This window comes from Myotis myotis, unplaced genomic scaffold (genome assembly GCF_014108235.1).
Source record: "Myotis myotis isolate mMyoMyo1 unplaced genomic scaffold, mMyoMyo1.p scaffold_m19_p_17, whole genome shotgun sequence".
NCBI classification, from domain to species: Eukaryota; Metazoa; Chordata; class Mammalia; order Chiroptera; family Vespertilionidae; genus Myotis; species Myotis myotis.
Genome location: NW_023416321.1, coordinates 1,375,307 through 1,395,981, shown reverse-complemented (window position 1 = coordinate 1,395,981; position 20,675 = coordinate 1,375,307). Strand labels below are relative to the sequence as shown.

General features: G+C 60.0%; 1 protein-coding gene across 4 annotated transcripts in view; it reads right to left on the bottom strand.

Annotated features, from left to right (window-relative positions):
- Positions 1–20,675, bottom strand: part of CYTH1 (cytohesin 1) — a 49,181-nt gene that overhangs the window by 19,501 nt on the left and 9,005 nt on the right. For 2 of the 4 annotated variants that reach the window (XM_036338812.1, XM_036338814.1), the window contains exon 1: positions 6,978–7,081. The exons of 1 other annotated variant lie outside the window; for it this stretch is intronic. In XM_036338812.1, the coding sequence (XP_036194705.1) occupies positions 6,978–7,005 (28 nt within the window). In that variant the 5' untranslated portion in view covers positions 7,006–7,081. Of the gene's footprint in view, positions 1–3,919; positions 4,242–6,977; positions 7,082–20,675 lie in introns of those variants that run through there. One more of the 4 variants, XM_036338816.1, reaches the window with a different exon arrangement.

Below are 20,675 nucleotides of genomic sequence, written 5' to 3'. Positions count from 1 at the left end.
GCACTCCCCCGACCGCCACGTGCTGCAGCCACGCGTCGGAGCAGGAGGCCGCTGAGCCCTCTGCTCTGAAGAGAACGGCAATGTGGGGGCAGCAGCCGCAGAGGACGTGGCGCAGGGCCAGGGCCCGGCCTCGGGGCTCATGTACAAGGTTAATTTACAAGGTGTCCTGCTCTCGCACGGGGACCAGTCTGGTGCCGGCCCCTCGCAGGGTTCCGATTTAATGAGGACGATTAGAGAGCCCACAACAAGGGCCATGTGTTCCGCTGTGAACAGAAGAGCCACACAAGGAAGCTTCTATTTCTTTCTTTATTTAAATGCTGCTCTGCAGATTTTTCTGGTGGCAGAAACCCAGAGCTGAAATGGGCCCCACGCCGTGCATACAAAGGAGCTGTCTTAAAGGGACAGGCCTCCTGCAGCCGGCGGCCTGTGAACAGTGCAGCACCTGCTGCCCATCAAGGCTCCTGCCCACTCTCCCTGCTCAGCGCCACGGCAGGTGTCCAGTGCCCGCAGGAAGTTCACGGGCAAATGCCAACGCGGGTCTTCTGACAGCAGTTTCTGCTCAGCAGAGCACGGGCCGCTGCCAACCCAATGGGCCCTGTCTGTCCTCCATCCCAGGGGCCTGAGCGAGAGTCAGTGTGTGCGTCGGGGCCCAGACACCACTGAGGTCGGCGGCCACACGAGGGCCCTCTGCTGCTAAAGACGCAGTGGCCTTCTTTCCTCCACCACGACACCCAACGAGCGTCCTGTCACCCATCTCAGAGGCCTGCCTGTCCATGGAGGGTCCAGACTGAACCCAGCGCAGGGGGGCCATGAGCCCAGAAAGCCTTACCTTTCCCCAGTGGAGGGACCACCTGGCTCAGCTTCTCCCCAGCCCAGGAGGCATGGCCTGCCCCACACACTGCGCCCGGCCCTGCCCACCTGCCCACACACTGCGCCCGGGCCCTGCCTACCTGCCCCACACACTGCGCCCGGCCCTGCCCACCTGCCCCCACACACTGCGCCCGGCCCTGCCCACCTGCCCCACACACTGCGCCCGGGCCCTGCCCACCTGCCCCACACACTGCGCCCGGCCCTGCCCACCTGCCCACACACACTGCGCCCGGCCCTGCCCACCTGCCCCACACACTGCGCCCGGGCCATGCCCACCTGCCCCACACACTGCGCCCGGCCCTGCCCACCTGCCCACACACTGCGCCCGGCCCTGCCCACCTGCCCACACACTGCGCCCGGCCCTGCCCACCTGCCCACACACTGCGCCCGGCCCTGCCCACCTGCCCCACACACTGCGCCCGGGCCCTGCCCACCTGCCCCACACACTGCGCCCGGCCCTGCCCACCTGCCCCCACACACTGCGCCCGGGCCATGCCCACCTGCCCCACACACTGAGCCCGGCCCTGCCCACCTGCCCACACACACTGAGCCCGGCCCTGCCCACCCGCCCTGTACAGGCTGCATCTGATGAGACTGAGAACTCAACCCAGCTCAGAACCCTGCTCGCCAGCACCCTGCTTGCCCAGGGTCTCTGCCTAGAGGGGCAACGGCCATTTACAAACAGCTCTGGTCAAGAGGGCAAATCTGGGGACTGTCCAGGTGAAGGCAGTGTTCCCCCCCCCTCCCCCCCCGGCAGACCAGAAGATCAAAGCGCCTGCTGACACAGAAGTCCAGCCTGGTGAGTGCTGGTCCCGGCTCGGCACCCTGACCTCCCGGCGAGGGGCCACTGTGACATCACCTCACCCTGCACCGCCCTGTGGGTAAATCACCTCATCTCCCGGGAAATCCCAGGGACCAACAACGTGAAAAGTCAAAGGACTAGAAAGAACTCAGGCTTGGAAAACATACGAATGTTCAGCAAACTTCCTCAAAACTGGGTTCCCACTGGCGTTACACACGCGTGGGGTCGGAGCTCCAGACAGAATGCAAACAGGCCTCAGAGCCTCTCCAGGTGAAAGGCAACAGGGTCCAAAAGACAAAAGGCCGCTCAACGCTGCGGGAGCCTGGGGTTCAGGGGCAGGCCTGGGGAGCTGGCAAGACCAGAGCTGGGCGTGAAGGCGGGGGGGTGGGGGGGTGCATGGCAAAGGGATGTGACCGTAGCCCCAGACCTGGTGCTAGTGCAGGGAGTGTGCTGCTCGGCCACGCCACCTGACAGTCTGCGACTCTGGGAGCCACAGCAACCCTTTCTCAAAACCCCATTCCCTGGCCCCAACGAGGACAGAGTCTGACCCCCGCGGCCACGGGCCGAGGCCAGGATGCTGAGGGAAGCCAGCCGCTCACACGCACCCGGAGCCGTCCAATCCACCGTCAGCAAGAGGAAGGTGGGCCAGGGCTGGGGGAGGGGACGGGCACTGTTTAAGGGGGATGGAGTTTCAACTTCCTAAGGTAAGGAAGGGCTAGCGATAACTAAGTGTATTGGACAGTAACGGAAGTGTATTTAACGCGGCTGAACTGGACCCTAAAAAAGGCATATTGTACGTTACACACAGTTTATAATTAAAAATAAACACAAATTAAGCAGCGACGTCCTGACTTCCCGATTTCTGCTTGCCTCCGTTCCCCTCCCAAGAACCTGTAATTTGATGTTTGTGTAGAAATTGCAAAGAACTGTCTCACCACAATCTCCGCCTAAGAGGTTGTAAACGCATGTCCCCAGCGCCAGAGCCAGGAGGAGTTAAGTGAGAGCTGACGTTCACACAGCTGCCGCCCAGCAGGTCGCCGACACGCATGTTTAGACTCTTCTAGTTAAAATTCTTTCCACGCAGAAACCGCTCTCCCCTCGCAGGAAGCAGTCAAGGTTTATCACCATGTTCTGTGTTTGCAGGGAAACTTTCCTACGTGCTAACCACCAGCTCCGCCTCGTCCTCCCAGCCGAGAGCCCGGGGAGAGTGGGGACCCTGCACAGGGTCCCTGGCACTAGTCAGCCCGTGACCTTGGGGACCCCCGCCCACCCATTTCCCAAGCACGCACAGGCCTGTGCCAGCCCTGCCCCCGTTGCTGTCTCTCAGGAGCTGGCACTGCACCCTTCACCTACCGCAGAGAAGAGAGTGATACGTTTCATCTAATGAAAGCTGGAAGCCGAAGACTCAGTTGGCATAACCAGCCAGCCAATGGGAAAGGAGGTCAAATTTCAAGACAGAGAAGGAAACTACGTCATAAAGCGTTACCCTAAGAGTGTGGTTTAGAAAGCAAGCTAGCAGCTGCCTCCACAGAAGCGAGCAGGAAAGCCTGTGAAGACCCTCGACCTGCTTGCACCTGGACCTGTGTTCAGCCTCCGCCTCCCGGGCTGTGCCAGGGGCCTTGGCTCTCAGGAAAGCCCGGAAGTCCCTGCCCCCACACCTAACCCTTCGTGCCGTCCCCTTCCTCCAGGGCCTGCAGGCCTGTGCCAGCTGCGATCACCCCCACTCCTCGCAGCCGCCACACACCCCTGCACGCCCAGAACAGAGGCTCGGGGTCAGGCAATCCGTTTCCTCCGTCACCGCACCAGGAACTCAGCTGCACGCCGGCCCTTGGCAGCCTGGTTCCTCCGCACAGCAGCCGGAAGGGACCCCAGGACCAAATCAAATGCCCGCTCCTTTCCTACGCGCAGCAGAGGGCTCTCCCTTGAGGCGAGGTCCGAGTCCTCAAACCAAACAGAAACTCCTGCCACGGGTCCGAGGCAGAGTCCCCTAAACGTGCCCCTGGGCGTCCTAGCCTCACCGAGCAGGGCCTCGGACCCTGGTTAGCAGCTGCTCTCCACTCTCAGGCCGAGAAGAAACCACACCGAGTGCCTGCCCAGCTCTCGGAGCCAGAGCAGATGCGGGACCCCCGGCAGCCGGGCGGGGCCTGACACGGAGCTCCGGGCTCCTGGGTGGCAGGTCCAGAGGGGTCCCCGTGCTCCACATGATGCTCCACACCGTGGGCCCCCGGCCATCCAGCGGCCTCTTACCCCTGGCAAGTCCTCTCCTGCGGCCCCAGGGTCCTGGCAGCCCAGGGCAGCGACGTCAAAGCCGGGGCAGGTCACAGCTGTCCGCTTCAGAGCCCATGGTGGGCCGGCCCCGCGGCCCCGCAGCCCCGGGCTTCTGGGCGCTCCCGCGGCGCCTGGTGGAGGGAGCGAGGGAGCGGCACGGCATGTGTGCCAGCTCAGCCAGGGTGGAGGCGGCGGCGGAGGAAACAAAAGCTGCGCGGAAGCCGAGCAAAGGGAGCCGGGCTGGTGGGGAGGCGCGTGGACGGGGATGAGATGGCGGTGTGGTGCGGGGCTGCTGCCCGGCTGGCGCTCCGAGTGTGCGCTGCTCGGCTCCTCGCAGGCTCATTTCCATGAATGCAGTGATGGCCGCCCCTCCTCCGGCCCCACTCTCCCCACCGCCTGCCTGCGGGGGAGGGGTGCACCGCCGCATTTGCTCGAAGGCGGCCTGGCTCCTCTCCCCTGGAAGCAGACCCTGATGGCTGCATCCCGGAGAGGTTAACCCTTGCTTGAGGCGCCTCCTCCCCTCACTGGGCGGTGGACATCCACGGAGAGCAGGCTGTGCTGACACCCCTCGGCACAAGGCCGTGCTCTGCTCTGCACCAGCAGGCCGTGCTCTGACCACCTGCTGCCCACATCTCCCCTCCCAGCTCCGAGGGCTCAGGCCCCACGGCCCATGGGTGCTCCGGCCTCTCTCCGAAAGGGCACAGGTGTGCTGGCCCGTCTACACGCCCGGGCAACGGCTCTGAATCCAGACCAGAGGCTGCAACGTCACACTCCAGCCCACTCTGGTTCAGTGTGACCCTGAGACCACCCTGGACGATGGCCAGTGACGAGGCACATGACAACAGCTGAGAGCTTGGTGGTGAGGTGACGAGGGTCACCAGGCACAGGTTTGGGACCCCAGGCGCAGGCCCCCACATAAACCCGGGAGTGACACATGGATCTCCCCTGCGCGGGGCCAGCACCCATAACCCCCGGCTGTACTGGACCCACAAACAAGATAACTTCTGTGCTGACACTTCCATTCAGAGAAAACAGGGGTGTCACCAGCCACTGACCCCCGTCTGTCCCCACAGAGGGGCCCCGAGCTGCCGCGATGCAGGAAGCCCCGGGGGGTTCTCCTGGAGGCTAGACCAGAGCCCTGGGCCCTTACAGAGAGCACAGGGGGCTCAGGTGCCAGAGAGGGGGCGCAGACCAGCTGCTGGTCCGGCAAAGACTTCACTGGATCTCGAGGTCAGAGGTCAGGCCTGCGTGAGCCTCTGTGGAGTGAGGAAGAGCACAAAAGCCAAGACTGGACTTGAAGAAGGAAGGAGGGTGCTGGGCGAGCCTGGGCCCTCAGCACCTGACTCTCCTGCCCGTCCTCCCCGAGCGTGGGGCCAGGTCCGTACACCCAACACTCACGCGCTCAGGAGACACGAGGTCCCGAGATCGTCTGTCTTAACTGTGTGACTCCGGTGTCCCTCAGGGGGCCCAGCGATGGGCCACACAGGTCACCCGTAACCCACTCCTGCCCCGTGCGCCTGTGACCGCTAAGTGCCTTCTCAGCAGCGGTCCCCACAAGCTGCAGCCCCTCCCGGAGGCCAGTCTTCCCTTCAGGGGAGTCTCCGTGAGCAGGAGCAAGAGCAGGTATCGTCCGCGAAGGTCCCTGGAGAAGTGAGGAGTGGACACTAGGGAGACCCAGGTCTAGCCCCCACCTTGATGTCACCGGCAGCACACGGCAGGCAGGTTCCATCAGTTCCACGCAAACACGCTTCCACGCACCTTCCAGAGCCACAGCGAGGGGGGCCACGGCAGCCGGCAGGACTCCCGTGTCCTGGTCTGGACGCCTCCCGCCTAGGTCCGCGGCACCTGCCTGGCCCCGAAGCGGTGCCCGCCCTGACAGGCAGCAGCCCGTGCGCAGGCCGCCACGCAGCGGTTCACACCGCCTCGGGGTCGGAAGCCGCTCACCCGGAGGGCAGGCCTGTCCCCCTGCGGTCCCAGCACCACGGCACGACGTGGGCTGTCCTCGTCCACTCTCACAGTGGCCCCTTTGACCCAGAGGCCTTGGCTGCTGTGGACTCCCCTTTCAGGCACCAGGCCCGCCACAGGGCCTGCTCAGCCCGCCCGGCCCGGCCTCTACTCCTTCCCTCTTCCAAAGCCAAGTGCAGCCGGCCCGCTCCCCAGGGCTCCCCACACGGCACAGCTTCCCAAGCCGCCACAGGTGTGTCCCAGGCCCCCAGAGGTGGGACTGTAAAGGTGGCTCACTGCACCAGTTAAGGAGACGCAGAGACAGGACCCAGAGCTGACCATAACTTCACGAAGCCCGCTGTGCAATGCAGCCTAACATGTATTCCAAACTCACTCATTTGCTACCTACTGGCTCCCACACACCTCCCTCCCTACTAGCTCGCGGCCAGCCCCACTTCGTGTGCTGTGGCCTCAAACCGCTGCACACGGTAACACACACACGTGTCCACACACGTCCACATATGACCCGAGTCCAGCGTGGCGGAGGCCTGGCCTGCGCTGTAGACGGCCCGTCTGTGGAACCTTTGGGAGCTGTGAGCGCAGAGCCTGTCACCCTGACTCACAGTCGGCTGAGTGTGGGTGTGGCGGTGAGGGCTCAGCCTTCCCTCCAGCCAACGGTGGGGGGGTGGGGGGCTCCCTCTGCAGGTTCCCTGTTCTCCACACTTTACCCCAAATCCTCGGTGCCCGCACTGTCCCTAATGTGACACTTCCTGGTGTCACTCAGTCTGGAGTTAGCTGTGACTGCCACAGCTTCTGACGACTGTCACTCAGAGGCAGGAAGCCGGGCACAGTCACCCAGTCAGAGCCCGCTCCCCAGGGCACCAGGCAAAGGCGAGGGAAGGGGGGCCTCGGTTTAAACACACACACACACTCGCCTCAGCGTCTGACCGCCAGCGCGCTCCAGCCTCTCCTGGGAGCAGTCACAGGGCAGCCTGGTGCCACTCCCCGGAGGCAGAGAGCCTGCGGCCAGCTCTCACGTATGATCAAAAGCGATACTGAAACCCCGCTCTGCACCCGGCCAGGACGGACTCACCATCCTCCTCTTCGGCTTTAAGGACCATCTTTCCCGGCACACAGGACCCTGGGCAGCAGTGAGCTCTTCCCCTGACAGCCAGGCAGTGCCTCCCGGGAGGTGGGGCTGGGTGGGGCCAGAACACCTGCGGGGCGGGGCGGGGGGGGGGGGGGGCCCCACAGAAGAGCTGGCTGCTTCCTGACCCAGGAAGTGACTGGCTGCGCCCTGGCCAATCAGCCTCCTGCCACAGAAGGCTCACTGCTCACCGGCACTATTGGGCCACCACCCAGTTCCTCAAGTCAAGCCCAAGTCCTGGGCGTTAACCCTCTCCTCCCTAGAGCAGCTTGGACGGCGCCAGAGTCAGCAACGGCTGCCCTCTGACCTCTCCCGGCCCCCTGGGCACAGAGCTGCTGTCCCCTCCCCACTTTCCAGGCCTTCCTCAGGTGACCTCTCGGGGAGCCCCGCTCCCCGCATGACCTCACAGCATCTCCCAAGACAATGACTAAGAACTCGTCATCACTGGGTCTGGTAACGAGATCACAGGCAAAAAGCAGAAGGCGATTTTAGAGGCAAAAAACCCCGAGGGCGACATGCGTGGGGCATGTTCACTGCTGAGATCAGAGAGCATCAAGGCGGGGCTTTCAGCCGCCACCCGGACACGGTTCTTCCGGACTTGTGTGTTGTTCTCGCGCGCTCTCATGCACACCTTCCTCTCCCTACAGGCCTCCTCTAGCTCTCAGAGAGCACCGATGAGAGCCATAAAGCTGTGTGAGGTGTATGTCTCTCTCTAGATACATTTATATCCTCTCACGATCAGTATGCAAGCACAGACAGAGGACCCCACAGGAAGAAAAGGTGTGTGAGTACAGAGAGAGCGGAGGTTTCACACTGTTGTACAACCAGCCACTGTTACTTTGGCGCACCTTCCGTGACTGCATGACTCGCTCGGCTCCACGCCGCCCACACATTCTCACACCAGGGACCCGCCAGCCGCAGGCCAGGGTTCTGTCTGGCTCCCATACGCCACTGGCGCAAGGACACAGAAGAGCTGCCACTCAGGCCTTGAACCTGGGCGCACGGCAGCACACCTGGCCCAGCCCGGGCTTCCGTGTGAGCTCCGCGGTCCCACAGCGAGGCGCACACTGCGGCTGCAGGCGGCTGCACAGGCGGGTCTGTCCTTCAGACAGAAACCTGAAGCTGTCTGACTCATGAGGAAAGTGACTGCGGAGCTTATCATCCATACGGGACGTTCTGGAGACTGAAAGCAGGTGCTATTCAGAATGACATCAGCCAACGGGGGAGCCGGCCAGGCCCCGCAGGAAGGACACAAGGGACAAAGGAGCCGGCCAGGCCCCGCAGGAAGGACACAAGGGACAAAGGAGCCGGCCAGGCCCCGCAGGAAGGACACAAGGGACAAAGGAGCCGGCCAGGCCCCGCAGGAAGGACACAAGGGACAAAGGAGCCGGCCAGGCCCCGTAGGAAGGACACAAGGGAGGAGGCACCAGGCCCCGCAGGAAGGACACGTGGACAGAGGAGCCACCAGGCCCCGCAGGAGGACACGCGGACAGAGGAGCCACCAGGCCCCGCAGGAGGCCACGCAGACAGAGGCGCCACCAGGCCCCGCAGGAGGACACGCGGACAGAGGAGCCACCAGGCCCCGCAGGAGGACACGCAGACAGAGGAGCCACCAGGCCCCGCAGGAGGACACGCGGACAGAGGAGCCACCAGGCCCCGCAGGAGGACACGCAGACAGAGGAGCCACCAGGCCCCGCAGGAGGACACGCACACACCCTCTGAAGAGACAAGCGTCTAAGGCTGCAAACAGAAACCCCCAGCTTCCTGCCCCGTTGCCCGCCCCCCATCTGCTCCCTAGAGGGAGCGCTCCAGCTACTTCTGCTGCTTAGCCCAGCGAAGTTTCTAAAGGACAGGCTCCCGCCCAGCCCACTTCTGGGCACAGCTGCCTGCCCGGAAGAGGAGGACGTGGCTCTCACTCCACCCGCACACGCGCACACCCACCCGCACACGGACGTCACATCCCCAAGGAAGCTCGTGTCTCCGTCGGTGGCTCACAGCTTAGCTCACGTGCCTGTGACTAAAGTCACAGAGGATCAGGGTCTCTGGTTTCCTGTCGGCCTGGCTCTCTGTGGCTGTCACTGATTGATCGCCAAACGCTCTACTAAGGCACGAAACTACCGAAATGGCCAGCGTCCACGTGACGGTTCTCCGGCGGCCTCCACGGATCCCGCGCCCGAGCCTGCTCCCGACAGCCTCCGGGAGCCCCAGCCCTCAGCGCTGGCTTCGTCAGGTCCCCGTCCCCTCCTCCTTGGGTTGCGAGCTGACTTCGGTGGGGCGCCTCCTCCACTGTGCAGCACAGACGGTGTGGAGGGTGGATTTCCTGGTGTGAAGCTTCCTGTCTAAATCACCTCTAGTCTTCCCCCTGCTTGACTGACAGCTCAGCTGGGTATGGAACTCTAAGGGGAAACCGTGTCCTCAGATGACGGCTCGCTCCCCGCTGTCTGTCCCTGACTGCGCCAGTGGGTGCCATTCTCATTCCAGGCTTTCCTACGTGACTTCTCCCCTCAGGAAGCTTTGAGGCTCTGATCTCTACCCTCGATGTTGCAAAACGTCATAGTGAGGTGGCAAGGTTGTCTTTTTTTCATACATTATGTCGGCTACTAGGCAGACCCTCCCGCTGAAAGCTTCTATTCTCTAATAACGTCCTATCCCTTTTCTTTCAGTTCTCATTTTTTGGAATTCCTATCAGTTAGACATTAGACCGCCAATGTGGATCATTTCATTTTTCTTACCTTTTCATTCTTACTTTTATCTCCTTCTGAACTGCTTTCTAGGAAATATTCTTGCAATGGACTGAATGCTTGTGTTCCCCAAAAAGTCATATGCTGACCTCCCCCATGAGATGGTGTTTGGAGGGGAGCCTTTGGGAGGTGAGCAGCAGCGAGGATGAGCCCCCAGGAGGGTGGCCCCTGGTTCCCCAGATCCACAGGTGCCTGGAATACTGCAAACTCGCCTGGAGGCTCCTTCTACCTGGGTGACCTGAGAAACATGGACTGTGCATGTCCTCACAGACATGGCTAGCATCGAGTGGGTTGTGGGAAAAAACTCCAGGACAAAGAAACATGCTTGTGTCACAAAGAATTCAAATGGAGAATCCCTGGCATAGCCCCTGCCTGCACCTGGCACCGCAGCGATGGCACTGATCACGTCGCCAGGGCACACCTTTGTGTGGGGCAGAGTTTTTGCCACTTTCAAAACAAAAAGTCAAAATCAGCCCTAACTGGTTTAGCTCAGTGGATAGAGCGTCGGCCTGCGGACTGAAGGGTCTCAGGTTTGATTCCGGTCAAGGGCATGTACCGTGGTTGTGGGCACATCCCCAGTGGGGAGTGTGCAGGAGGCAGCTGATCGATGTTTCTCTCTCGTCGATGTTTCTAACTCTCTATCCCTCTCCCTTCCTCTCTGTAAAAAATCAATAAAATATATTTTTTAAAAAAGTCAAAATCAATTCAATATAAAAATCAGAACCCCAAACCATGCCCTTTGTTTATTTTATGTACACACTTTGAATTTCCAAGAATAGTCATTAGCTTTTCAAAAAAAAAGGAATGAAGATGCAACTCTCTTCACAGGGGCTGACCACACTCTCCACGAACACTCCTCACCCCCGCCAGCGCACACTGGTTCGCGTCGGTGCGACCTCAGTCCTGAATGGGTGGGGGCCCTGTCCCCAGGGAACCCTGCGTAAGTGACAGCCCGCTTCCTCAGGTGATGCAACGAAGCCCGACAGGCCCGCACTCGGCGTCACCAGCACCAGCACCAGCACCGCCGCCCCCGGGGACACCTGGAAACGGGCCGTGCATCCTTTGGAAAGTCTGATGTGATAGTCACGGCGCTAAACACGCCCTTCTCCACAAAGACAGACGCAACAGCCACGTCACTGCATCACTGACGTCACTGACGAGAAGGAAGCTCCGGCTGGGAGGACTTCCCGCCGCACCTGCCAGCAGCGGCTGCAGCCTTTCAGATGCCCGTTACAGTAAAAGTCACAGTGGACGTGGCGGACTCGATCCATGCTGCCCTCTGCTGGCGGCTGGCGGCTGTGCGCAGGCTCACCAAGAGCCGTCCTTGCCCAGGCACCGAACTACCTTGGCTGGACAGACGCACAGAGGAGAGAAGTCACGCTCTCCCTGGAACACAGGCCACGCCCTGAAACTTATTTCTCAGAAGCTTTTGTTCCGACGAAAGCTGCTTTGCCTTCGTCCCTACTCTCGGCTCCTCAGTGGGAACAGTAAGAGCCCCGGGCAGCCACAGGCAACATCACAGCTGGTGGTAGATGCGCCGGCCCCAGGAACTGGAGAGTGTGCGTGTGGGAGGGAGGTTACGAAAGCACTCAATATGGGGGTCTGGGCAGGCATCACTGAGAACATAAAATCGGGCTCCCCACCCCCCAAAACCCAGAAAGACCAGAAAGCCTCCTCCTTTCTCACAGTCTGAGCTGCTCGAACCTCCCACTCCTTCTCTCGGAACCTCCCACGTCTGGGTCCCGCCATGCGCAGCATCTACGAGGTCAGAGCCCAAGGCCATCGCCAGGGAGGCCTGGGCTGGGGCCCCCCGAGGCCGGGCACTGCGCCTCCCCCTTCCAGCCGTGCCATCTCCGGAGCAAGTCTCGTCACCGGGTCCCCTGCGTCCCTCACTCTCAACCGGCAGGAGCTCAGGCGCTGGGATGCCGGCCTCCACTTCCAGCTGCGCGCACACACCGCGCAGTGTTTCCAAACGCACGCCGCCTTTATCCCTAGGGACCCCGTTTGACTGTGGGTTCCGTTTAACCGCCTGTCGGCTGTGACGTGGCAGCTGGGTGCCGGAGAGCCACAGGCCCTGGACCAGGAGGCGGCCGTCACGCACCCGCGGGATGTGGACAACTAGGACTAGAGGCGGGGCCCAGCTCTTAGGGGAAGGACATCAGGAAGAGAGTGACATCTGATGGAGGACTGGGGAGCTCAGGAAGCAGGGCCAGCCTCGGGGGGCATGGTGCCATCTGGGAGAGCTGGGCGCTCCCAGACAGAGCTGTGTGGCACAAGGCCCCGGGCCACCAGCGTGGCCTGGCTCCCGACCCCCACCAGAGCCCGGCCATCCACGAGGCCTGACCTCTGTCCTCTCAGTGATGTCTGCCCCTCCAGGCCCTGGCCCCCCTCCCTCTCCCCTGCACACCTCCTCGCCCACATCCCGCTCCTCCTGGCAATGCTGTCATGCCCAGCGTCACAGAGAACACCTGGGAGGGCTGGGCTGCGGCGCAAGCTCTGAAGGAGCTGAACGTCATTCGTGACAAAACCTTGCCGGCCACCTGGAAAGGCCCCCTTCCCTGCGTGAGAGACTACAAACACCTCACACTGAACCCCACCCTGCGGGGGACGCTGGGGCTTTCCTTCCGGATCAGGGAGAAAGGCAGGAGTCCGCTTCCAGCGGACCCAGAGAGCCCAGCTTCCTCACCAGGTCCTGGCCCCAGAGCCTCGAGCCCTTGCCACGCCACTCACTGGGGCAGGCGGGGGTGGGGGGCCTGGGAGGGGAAGCGTGACACCATCGCTGTCACAGCTGGTCCCACCGGAGGGAAGGCACCTGAGCCAACCTGTTAGAAGCCGTCCCAGAGCTGTAATGGGCCGCTGGGTATAGAGCCCATGCACAAGGCAAATGCTAACACCCCACGTTACCTACAGCGCCCTGAGTCAAGGCCAGCAACGCGCAGGCTCCTGGGAGAAAAGGATGAGAGGTATGGAGACTAGAGAGGCCTCAAGAATGCAGGGAGAACGTGCTTTGACTCAGGACACTAACCATGTCAGGGTGCCCGGGGCCCACGGACTCAATGCCACTGCAAGTCACACCCAGCAGGCCGTGCTCGCTGTAGGCATGTACCAGTGTGGTGCTGGCCTGGGACAGGCTGACAGAGCAGAACCCAGAACTGCTGGGGCATGAACACTTGCCCTAGGACAGACCGGGTGAAATCACAGACGGCCTTTCTCTAAATGCTGCTGGACGCATATCCGGCCTGAGAACACCAGGAAGTGTGAGTGTGAGTGGTCACGGCAGTCTCTGTAGCAATCGCCCCAAACTGGAAACCACCGAAATGCCCCTCAGAAGTGGAACCAACTTTTTTTATTGTGGCGCATTCACACCATGAGACAGTGCACTCTGGTGAAGATGACAGGCGACAGCTACATGAGACAAGGTCAGATAAATCTCACGGACATAATGGTAAGCAAAAAAGGCTGCCAAATAGAAGGGAACTTTATTGGGAGAGCCTCATACCAAATCCCAGAGAAAGTGTTGAGAACAGACTAAACGTTTCCTAATGTGCTAGCCCAGAACACAGACCCCACATACCCCTCCCCAGGACACTAATGTTTTATCACCCCAAAAAGCCATCTGTACCCACTGGCAGGCAGGCACTCCCAGCTGTCCACACCCCCCAGCCCCCGGCGGTCACCAGCTGATGGACGTTTGGCTATTGTGAATAATGCTGCAATAAGCACTCATATAAAATACATTTTTATTGATTTCAGAGAGGAGAGGAAGGGAGAAGGAGAGAAACATCAATGATAAGAAAGAATCATTGAGCCCTAACCTGTTTGGCTCAGTGGATAGAGAGTCGGCCTGTGGACTGAAAGGTCCCAGGTTCGATTCCGGTCAAGGGCATGTACCTTAGTTGCAGGCACATCCCCAGTGGGGAGTGTGCAGGAGGCAGCTGATCGATGTTTCTCTCTCACCAATGTTCCTAACTCTCTATCCCTCTCCCTTCCTCTCTGTAAAAAATCAATAAAATATATATTTTTAAAAAGATACAAGTACCATGCTAATAAGGTACAGTCTTTTTTTAAAAAAAAGAAAGAATCATTGATCGGCTGCCTCCTGCACGCCCCCCATGGGGATCGAGCCCACAACCCGGGCTTGTGCCCCGATCGGAAATCGAACCCTGACCTCCTGGTTCATAGGTTGACACTCAACCACTGAGCCATGCTGGCCAAATACTTATGTATATTTTTGTGTGGTGTACAGCCTTTTAAACTATGTATATCACTGTAGTAAAAACAAATGTTAAAATCGTTTCTCTTTTTCTCTCTGAATCCCAGCTATTCAGTGAAGCCCAGCTCCGAGCCCCGCGGCTCTCTAGCCGCGCCCACCGTGCTCCTGTGTGGGCACAGCTGGCGGTGCCGGCCGGTTTACGAGTTTCACCTCTGAACACTTTACGACCTGCGAACTGAGACTCCATTCTCCGGGGTGACAGCGCCCATGAACCTGCGTGCTGTGCGCCCAGGTAATTACAGAGTAACCACCTAGGTGTGCCACCTGCTCCGCATAAACCCCCGTCATCCCACCGCGTGACCATCCTGGGTCACGAGGGAAACGTCTGAAGATCAAGCAGGTCTACGCGGCTTGCAGGCGGCAGCAGCGACGGCGATCAGGCAAGTTCAGTCTTGAAGCGGATTACAGGAGAGCACCAGTCCAGCGCTCGTTGTCAGTTGAATTCCTGTGGCCGGAACTTGGGGAACACAACATTCCCGTGTGGGGGTACACGAGCCCCTGGGTTGTGTGCGCCACTAAACCAAGGACAGGAGGTGTTAGGCTCCGCCTCACTGGCAGGAGAGGCGGCACCTGCAGTGACAGCGCGTCACGAAGGCCGTTCTGGGCAGGGAGCACGGGGCCGTGGCCGAGGACACCCGCCTCCCCTCGGATGCACAGGCACCCACTCCCCTTCCCTCCTGCTTCCTTCCCTCCTCTGCTCACGAAGTGCACATCACCCCCTTTATCTGTGAAACCACAAGACCAGCCTTACGCCATCGGCCTCCACCCATCCTTGTCTGCTGACCGAGAGCACACTGCGGGCGGAAGCCAGCACGTGACAGAGCTGGCAGGAGGCACCCCAGGCCCGCTGTCGGGGGAGGGGCGGCCCAGGGGGCAGAGGAAGACCACAGCCCCAGCAGCATCTCAATACGGTCGTTCCTGACCTCCAGCTGCTGTGAAGTCTAAGCTCCGTGTCTTAGGAGGCAGGTGGTCTCGGGCCAGAACAAGTGGGAAACGCTAACGATTTCCGGAAGGGCGTGCCCTCAGAGTCTCTTTAAGGTCCGACCACTGTTTAAGGCACCGATTCGTCTGGTTGCTGACTCGCTGACACCGAGCTCACACCTCAACGAAGCTACCGACACACAAGCCTTCTCCGTGGGCACATCTCAGGCTTCTGGCACCGGGGCCATTTGAAACAGTCTGGTCCCCAACAGGAAGCACAGAAATGTGGCACCAGCCGGGGGAGGTGGCAACTAGGCAGGGGAAGGTGGCACTGGGCAGGGGAAGGTGGCACTGGGCAGGGGAAGGTGGCACGGGGCAGGGGGATGTGGCACTGGGCAGGGGGAGGTGGCACTGGGCAGGGGAAGGTGGCACGGGGCAGGGGGAGGTGGCACTGGGCAGGGGGAGGTGGCACTGGGCAGGGGAAGGTGGCACGGGGCACGGGGAGGTGGCACTGGGCAGGGGGAGGTGGCACTGGGCAGGGGAAGGTGGCACTGGGCAGGGGGAGGTGGCACTGGGCAGGGGGAGGTGGCACTGGGCAGGGGAAGGTGGCACTGGGCAGGGGCCTTGGGCGCCTGCTTATGGCAGGCGAGCTGCTCTGACAAGGCAGGTGCCGCCACTCGCACTGTTCAGAAGTGCCTCCGGGGCTGACCTGGGTTACCAGGAAATGGCGGTGAGCAGGCAAATTCACAAACACGGATCCACAACCACCAGGACCGGCCTATGAATCTGGGGGACCTGGGAGGACAGGCGGTACGTAAAGCTATTGGTTATACGGAATGATAACCCCAAATGTGCAAAAGATCCCGTTACGGGGACGAAGCAGAGACACCTGAGCTACTTTACAAGTCTGCAACCTGTTCCCGCTGCTTGTGGTCAGGGGACCCTCCGTCCGCCTGTCCCCAGTTACAGAGCCGACCCCCCCTCCACTCCGGCGGTCACAAGGGGGCAGGGAAAGAGGAGCTGCAGGTATGGCTCTCCCACTGCCATTTCCACAGGCACTGCCTGCAGGGCAGCGGAGGAGCCTGTCGCCCCTCGCTCTCGGGCTTCAGCTGTGAGCACAGACAGGCGGAGAGCCCTCAGGAGCAGGTGACGGTCTGCACCCCGACACGTAAATGCACGATGCCACACAGGCGCGTGCAGTCACGGGACACGGCCTGGGAAATGCCTAATTAGACACAGCGGCAGGTCGGCCCGGACCGTGAACTTCCTGTTTGTTTAGCACAAGGTAGTCCTGTGCGACCGTGGCTGGGAAACAAGACCTCCGAGATCACACTGCGAGTGGGCGCAGGGGGCACCGAGTCCTCCCCGAAATCGCGCTTCCTTTCCGGAAGCCTCCAGCACGTCCACGAGGGAGCTGGGGGCTCCTCGCCCCTGCCCCTCCCCACAGGCCGCAGCCGGTAAACGCCTCAGGGGCCTGCTGCCAACGTGGTAATCAGCGGGAATCTGGCTGAGATAAACATTCAATTAAGACAGCACAGCGCACAGTGAGGACTGAGGGGACTAACGGGCACGTGCCGCCCGATCTGACGAGACCAAGGTTCCCGCTGTGAGTCCAGCGAAGAGGCTGCGAACCCGCCTAGACCGGGCCGCCTGCGGACGGCCATCCCGGGCGCGGGGATCAATCACTGCGATCAGCCCTGTTCGCAGAGCAGCCTCGGCTCCGGCTCCGGCTCCGGCTGCGGGCAATAGGAAGCCCCAGCCCTCAGGCAGCTCCCGCGGTGCCGCTTCGGCAGCACGTGCGCCGAGATGGGAACGACACGGAGATGAGCGAGGGCCCTGCGCACGGATGACAGGCAAATCCCGGAAGCGGTCCGTGTTAGAAAAAGAAAAGAAAAGCAGCAGCTTCCCCGCGTGGCGTGGCGGCAAGAGCTCGGTGTTGGCAGAGAGGGCCCCGCCCGCCGGCCACAGGGAGGGACCGAGTGGCCGTCCTGGCTCAGCCATAGTGTTCGTCTCGCAAATGTCCCGGGCAGAAGCCACGCACTGCCCAGAGAAGCTGGTCTAGACAGAGACGCACGCGAGGCTGGTGGAACTTTCCGGAAGGCCACCGCCCCGGCTCTGGTTTCTGCAGTTCTCTTGGGTGGATGTGCCCACCCCAATTTTAAGATGGTACACAATTGTGGGGTTGTATTTACTGCAAGAATGGAAAAAAATTTTTTCATTTAGTTTGTGACTGTTTCAAGTTTTATGTCACTTTTTCCCCCGGTAAATATAGATTTTTTTTTTTTATTGGTGCAAAATGATACTAATACCATTCTTTAACCGATTCGGATATTATACTATGTTAAGTAAGAGCTTTTCTAAGAGTTATTTTAAAAGCTACAGGCCTCTTACACACCATTCCTTATCACTATCACATTTTACATAGAATAATGAAACACTTTTATCGATAGAACTGATATGAGTTGATAGAACTCTCTGGAACGCATTTAGCAGCACACACCAAGGCTAGAAATCAGAAGCTGAACTCACGGACCCAGGACGCCCCTCACAGGAGTCCAGGGTGAGGAAAGAATCGGAAATGTGTGCGAAGTATTACCAACAGCGACAGGGCTGCTACCGAACAAAGTGGAAACCTCTGACCATAAAGGAGGCGCCTGTACTGGGCTTCCAGTGGCAGAGACAGCCACCATGGGCCCCGCACGCCGGGGTCACATGCAGCCTGCGCTCCCAGGGTGGGGTCGGCCGGTCTGCTGCTGGACAGGTGCCAGGCCCAGGCCCCCACTCCTCAGCTGCGGACCAAACCCCTTCAAGGGTGGCCATCGTCTGGGCCCATCCTGCCACCTGCAGGACTGGTCGGGGAAGGGCGCTCCCGGCTGAGGCCCCCCGTCCAGCTCTGACCCCTGCGGCCTGCTCCGGCCCCTCCTGTGACAGGGTGGGCGCCTTCCCCGCCAGATGCCGCTAACAAACTGCTCATGTACACACTGCAATGGCAAAGAGAAATGTGTGTTTAAAAACCCTACAAAGTGTTCCCCAAAATGACGGGGACTGTCTCTTAAGCTTATTCTAAATCCTGAAATGGGAAACAAAGTTTTTCATCCACTCGTTACTCTTATAATATCCCAAAAGGACTGAAGGCGGGGAACCCAGAGGAAGATGCAGAGAAAAAAGCCAGAGAGGAAACCGCACCCGAATGTCCTGGTGGTGGCTCCTGGGCCCTCCCTCTACTTTGCATGTGACTGGAGTTTGCATAACGTTCTGGTTCTCTGAGCTGAGGGGAGAGGGTGTGCAGAAGCCCCAGCACCCCCAGCACGCGGTCACCATCAGCCCCCAGGACAGACCGAAGCCACCCAGAGGACACCTCTGGGAGTGGGAAGGGGCAGCTCCCCGCGCCACTTCCTGCTGAGACAGGCTGTAGGGTGGCCCGTCAGGGGCTGCCTAGCAACAGGGCACCCGAGGGAAGTGCCTTCCGAAAGGAACAAACACACGTACAGACACGGAAGCCCAGTGCGGAGGGGGATAAACTTGGTCGCTGTAAAGGGAGTTAAAAACACACACAAAACCCAAGCGTGGTTCTTTTTTGCTTCTTTGGTCGGCTGAGCCTCTTCTACAAACCTCTGCTTCAAGGCTCAGCACCAGCCCCGGGAGTTGTGAATGGCCTCCAGCAAACCACATCAACCAGACGTGGCAGCCGAGAGGCGAGGAACACTCAGCCCCCCTCCTCTCACCCGGGACCCTCACATCCTCACCCCTCATTTCACGCAACCCACACAGGAAACGAAGGGAACCACTGGCCGGGCCCACAGGCCAGGGCCGGGCGCGACCGGGAGAGCAGTGTGGGGCTCCTGAGCCGGTCTTCCCCTCGGGGCCTCTCCACTGCAGGAGCTGAGGTGTGTGCACCGCATGTACGTGCACCCACTCATTCATTCATTCATTCTTGGGTCCTACCCCACAGGACCTCCTTCATAAGGTTTGGTTCCAACAGGGCCCCAGAACATAGAGCTTTTTTAAAACTCAGTAGAAAGTGCTTTCTCAAAACACTCACCCAGGCCGCAGCCGGGAGGTCAGTTGGTGGGCGCGTCATCCCGGACGCCAGCAAGGCTGTAGGTCCTTTCCGGGCCAGGGCAGACCTAGGTTGTGGGTTCAGTCTCTCGTCGGGCATGTACAGGAGGCAACTGATTGATGTTTCTTTCTCACATAGATGTTTCTCTCTCTCTAAAATAAATTTTAAAATATTTTTTAAATAATAAATAAAATAAAACTAGTAAACATCCCAGGTGAGGATTTTTAAAATATTGATTTCAGAGAGGAAGCGAGAGGGGGAGAGAGAGAGAGACACCCATGATGAGAGAGTGTCATGGATCAGCTGCCTCCTGCATGCCCCACACTGGGGATTGAGCCCACAACCCAGCCATGAGCCCTGACCGGGAACTGAGCCAGGACCTCCTGGTGCATAGGTCGATGCTCAACTACTGAGCCACGCTGGCAGGGCCCAGGTGAGGATTAAAAACAACCCTCACCCAGGTGCCTGCAGCTCGGTCAGGTCCGGGAGCCCAGCTGACGGGCTGATAGACTTGCGACAGGAGCCAAGCAAGCCACTGCTGTGGTCCATCAGCCAGGGCCTGCCTCCTCCACGGACAAAGGCCCCCCTGGCCCTGGGCATCACGGTCCCTTCAGGAACGTGCGTGGGAAGAGCCCTCCTTTTAACACTGTTTCAACCCTGGTCTCCCAGCCAGCAGCTCTGAGGGCTTTCAGTTGAACAGGGAATGCACTTCGGCAAACACAAACCCACTACAACAGGTCTGAAGATTTTTAAACAGAAGTAAAAAGTAATTCTACACAGTTGGGAAGCTTGGTTGCTTAGAGCGCCATCCCAATATGCCAAGGTGTGGGTTCGATTCCTGGTCAGGACACACACAAGAATCAACTGACGAATGCATGAATAAGTGGAACAAATTGATGTTTACCTCTCTCCTTCCCTTCAAAATTCAATAATTTTTTTAAAAAGTAATTCTAGCCCTGACCAGTTTGGCTCAGTGGATAGAGCGTCGGCCTGCGGACTGAAGGGTCCCGGGTTCGATTCCGGTCAAGGGCATGTGCCTTGGTTGCGGGCACATCCCCAGTAGGGGGTGTGCAGGAGGCAGCTGATCGATGTTTCTAACTCTCTATCCCTCTCCCTTCGTCTCTGTAAAAAATCAATAAAAATATATTTAAAAAAAAGTAATTCTACACAGGTATCAAATGTCTGATGACATCACTTCTTGAAATCAACATTCACCCTAAACATCACCATCACACAGCCACCATTAGCATTTTTACCGACTGTCAAGAACTGCCTCTCTGCTCTCTGCGTCATCCTCACTCCTGTAAATCCAGCCGGTGCCCTGCCCTCTCCCCTCCCCTCCTCATACCCTCTCCCCTCCCCTCCCCATACCCTGTCCCCTCCCCTCCCCATGTCCTCTCCCCTCCCCTCCCCATGCCCTCTCCCTCCCTCCCCATGCCCTCTCCCCTCCCCTCCTATACCCTCTCCCCTCCCCTCCCATACCCTCTCCCCTCCCCTCCCCATGCCCTGTCCCCTCCCCTCCCCATGCCCTCTCCCCTCCCCTCCCCATGCCCTCTCCCCTCCCCTCCCCATGTCCCCTCCCCTCCCCTCCCCATGCCCTCTCCCCTCCCCTCCCCATGTCCACTCCCCTCCCCATGTCCTCTCCCCTC